A 3987-nucleotide genomic window follows, 5' to 3' on the forward strand; every position below is an offset into this window, starting at 1 on the left:
ATATATATATGTATATGTATATATATATATTGCCACTTCAGTGGAAAGCAGTACTGAATATCTGAATATTAGTATCTTAGCTTCTTCATCATCAATGGCTTTTTTTATAGATAGACAAGAAAGAAGAAGAAATAAAGGAGAAAAAAGAAGGAAAGGAAAGAAAAGTTACAATGTAATGGAAAAAGTGAAAGAAAGAATTGATATGTGAGATATATGTCAAGAAAACAATACATACATCCAACATCTGTCTGCACACCTGCAAAGAAATAAGGTAACAAAACTTAGCAAAAGCATACATAGTATATACATTTAGACAGATAAACAAACACCCACCTATATATACCTGGTGATCATTCAGAACTGATACGATATTCTAAAAAATTACCAATATCGGCCGACACCGATATTAACGCCGATGTATCGTGCATCCCTAACGTAAAGGTAATTTCACTGTTGTACATCGCATTTACAACCTCCCACACTATTATCCTAACATGACAAAAATATTAATAAAATATATATATAATAATTTGTTGGAACAGCAAATTTGTCTTTGAGTGGGTTTACCTGACATAAGTTTGTCAAAAATCAATCTAGCATAACTGGCCTACTTCCTGAATCTCCACCATTTGTTTTTTAATGGAAGTTATTTTAATGACCTGTGAAATGTGATACCCTTTGATCTTGTGATTTTGTTGTTGTAGTGTTGAGAATTCACAACAAAACATTAGATCTCTTTTTGATATTCCTTGCATGACTGTCTGCTACATTTCATTTTTATTACCATTCGTGGATGTTGCTCAGTTCCGACTCAATGCATAGCAATGGCACCTGTGTGGCGTGCCATCAGTCACGTTACGTCCAATCCAATAATACATATCACTGCCTATAGAAATATACAGTGTGTTCAATAAATAGAAAAGACAGGGAGATAGGAGCCTACTTAATGACACACAAAATAAAGAGAGGAAGTAGATTTAGAATAACTAAAATCTTCACAAATTAATGAAAAAGGAAACAGAAATTATTACAAAACATCTTTTAGCAACAGAACACAAAGTGATCACAAACAGAAACAGTAAGAAATATATGCACAATAACTACAAAAAAGCAGAAACTATAATACATATAAGTGCTTTTATTCATGATTCTATCTTTTGAGGGGGGGTTATATGAATCTGATCCATAAATATTTATAAACATTTTGAATTAAAATCAGTTCAGTCATGAATATTTATTTTACTGCTATGCAAATATTTTCATCTTAGATAATTTAATTAAAAATTTATTATTGAGAGTTCCATTTTTCAAATCAACACATTTTAACAACAGGAACCAGGAAAAGAAACATTTCCCATCATATGTGACTGTGGTTCTGGTTCTGGACCTGCAGGTGTACGTTGGACTGTGGAAGGAGAAGTCTGTGGTCATCAAATGCAGCATTGAGGATCCAGTGGATCCAGACATCGGGCCAGAATCCGTGGTGCGACCGGAGCTGAGTTTGTTTGACAAGCCGACTCGTGGAACTTCTATGGATGAATTTAAAGAGATGCTCCACAGTTTCCTGAAGGTTTCCCAGCAGCCACTGCATTTTCTGAAACAATTACAGAAACTTTTGAATCTACACCAACAGTGTACCATCCATGTGTTTCTATTTGTCGTCAACACTCAGCTAGATCTTAACACTTCAGGTTTGTTTAATATATTTCTGTTTGTTCAGCATGATAACCAGAGAACCTGCCTCCCCTCCTACAGGCTAACCTTGGTGAACAATCATCTCTGAGTACGCTGGTGGACCGGGTCATCTCTCTGGCTGACGTCAACCAAGATGGAAAAGTGTCTCTAGCAGAAGCAAAGTCCATCTGGGCTCTTCTGCACATCAACGAGTTCCTCCTGATGGTGGCTCTGCAGGAGAAGGAGCACACCCCCAAGCTGCTGGGCTTCTGTGGAGACCTGTACGTGACGGAGCTCGTGAGCCACAGCTCCCTCTACAGGCTGGAGGTACCCGTTTACCTCCAGACCGTCATTCCCGAGGCCCTGAGCTCTGGCCTGAACCACTGGCTGGCTCCGTCGTGGCCCCGCAGGGCCCGCATCACCATCGGTCTGCTGGAGTTTGTGGAAGAGGTTTTCCACGGAACATACGGCAGCTTCCTGATCTGCGACGCCAGCCCCTACCACATCGGCTACAACACGAAGTACGACTGCAAAATGTCCGACCTGCGCAGCGTGGCGTCGGAGGCGGCTGTCCGAGCGTTCCTGAAGGGGCGCCGGTGTGAGAGCAACGCCGACTGCACGTACGGTCGGGACTGCACGGCCACGTGCGATCGACTGGTGAAGCAATGCAACACCGAGGTGGTGCAGCCCAACCTCGCAAAGGTGTGTGTGCTGTTACAGGACTTCCTGCTGTTCGGGGCCCCGTCCAACCTGCGAGAGGACCTGGAAAAACAGCTTCGAACTTGTGTGACCCTCAGCGGGTTGGCGAGCCAGATGGAGGTCCACCACTCGTTAGTTCTGAACAACCTGAAGACGTTACTGTGGAAGAAGATCTCCAACACGCAATACTCCTGAAAACAGATGAGTTGATCTGTTAGGAGGGAGTTTTCAGTCCAGAGGGGTGTTCTGTCAAGGAAAAGACCTTTGTCAGAGGAAAGCTTGTCTGTCTAGAAGGGAGTTTGTTGTCAGGTTCTTCTAGTTCTTCTGTCCAGAGGAGGTAGTTCTTCTGTCAAGGAGTAGATCTTTGTCAGGGGGAAGTTCTTCTGCTGGAGAGTTTATCTGTGGGGAGGTTTTCTGTCATGAAGAAAGTCTTTTGTCCAGAAGGGATTCTTCTGCCAAAAAGAAGATCTTTGTCCAGAGGGGAGTTTGTCAAGAAGGGGGTTCTTTGTCAGGGGTAAGGTCTTTTGTGTTAAGGGGAAGTTCTTCTGTCCAAAGTAAGTTCTTCTGCCTGGACAGAAGATAGAGTTCTTCCCTCTGGAGGGATTTCTTCTGTGTCACGGGGAAGTTCTTCTGTAAAGAGCGAGTTTGTCTATCTGAAAAGGGAGGTCTATCAAGAGGAAGTTCTGTCAAGGAGAAGATGTTATGGTTATGGTATATGGGGATGGGTGAAACCCATGTGAGCAGGGACCTCATAAGTGTGCCCATTACTCTCCCCAAAAGAGACACTGAGTTTTTAATCAAACCTTCTGGTCCCTCGGAAGAAGGACACCAGGTTAGAAACACTTTGTGTTCTAAGCTTCTCGGGACCCGTAAAAGGTTCTCCAAGAATTCAACTAGCCAGGGCCAAGCATTGGCCCCAAGTAGCGCTCCCTTCGACTACTCAGAGGAGATGTTTGTCAGGCGAAACTTCAGCTGTCTGTAAGCGAGTTCGTCAGGAGGAAGATCTCATGTGTTAGGGCAAAGTACTGTCAAATGGAGGTTCTTCTGTCAGGAGAGAGTTTGTCTATAAAGCTAGAGTTCTTCCCTCTGGAGGGATTTCTTCTGAGTCAGGAGAAAGTTCTATCAGGGTGGAGTTCTTCTGGTGACAGATAAGGGCCCATTATACTCCATCCGAAGCTGAACCGTCAAAGCGCGGTCACATGGTTGTTCAATGTTGGTTTTTGCACACACCTTTCATAGCCCCGTAGACACACCGCGCTGAGCTCCTGGTAAACTCTGTGTAGTACATGTCACTTCACGGGGTTTCTGCCCACTGGAGTCTATATCCTGGAAAACAACCCTCTAATGTCTGACTCTCTTTATAAATATCTGCTTCCAGGTACAACGCTTCTAGAAGCTAGTAGTCGAAGCTAAATGCGGCGTCCAAGTGCTTTCAGCATAATAAACACGCCCATAAACTAATAATGCAGAAACTTCCTACAGGTGCTGGTCATAAAATTAGAATATCATGAAAAAGTAGATTTATTTCAGTAATTCCATTTAAAAAAGTGAAACTTGTATATTATATTCATACATTACATACAAACTCATATATTTCAAATGTTTATTTCGTTT

At 42.6% G+C, this 3987-nt stretch overlaps 1 protein-coding gene across 1 annotated transcript in view; it reads left to right on the plus strand.

Annotated features, from left to right (window-relative positions):
* Positions 1-3913, plus strand: part of dipk1b (divergent protein kinase domain 1B) — a 12249-nt gene extending 8336 nt beyond the window's left edge. Inside the window, exons 4-5 of the mRNA XM_014030783.1 lie at positions 1394-1570; positions 1756-3913. Coding sequence (XP_013886237.1) covers positions 1394-1570; positions 1756-2568 — 990 coding nt within the window. The 3' untranslated portion in view covers positions 2569-3913. The remainder of the gene's footprint in view (positions 1-1393; positions 1571-1755) is intronic.
* The last annotated feature ends 74 nt before the right edge of the window (positions 3914-3987 follow it).

Source organism: Austrofundulus limnaeus, unplaced genomic scaffold, assembly GCF_001266775.1.
Source record: "Austrofundulus limnaeus strain Quisiro unplaced genomic scaffold, Austrofundulus_limnaeus-1.0 Scaffold1117, whole genome shotgun sequence".
Lineage (NCBI taxonomy): Eukaryota > Metazoa > Chordata > Actinopteri > Cyprinodontiformes > Rivulidae > Austrofundulus > Austrofundulus limnaeus.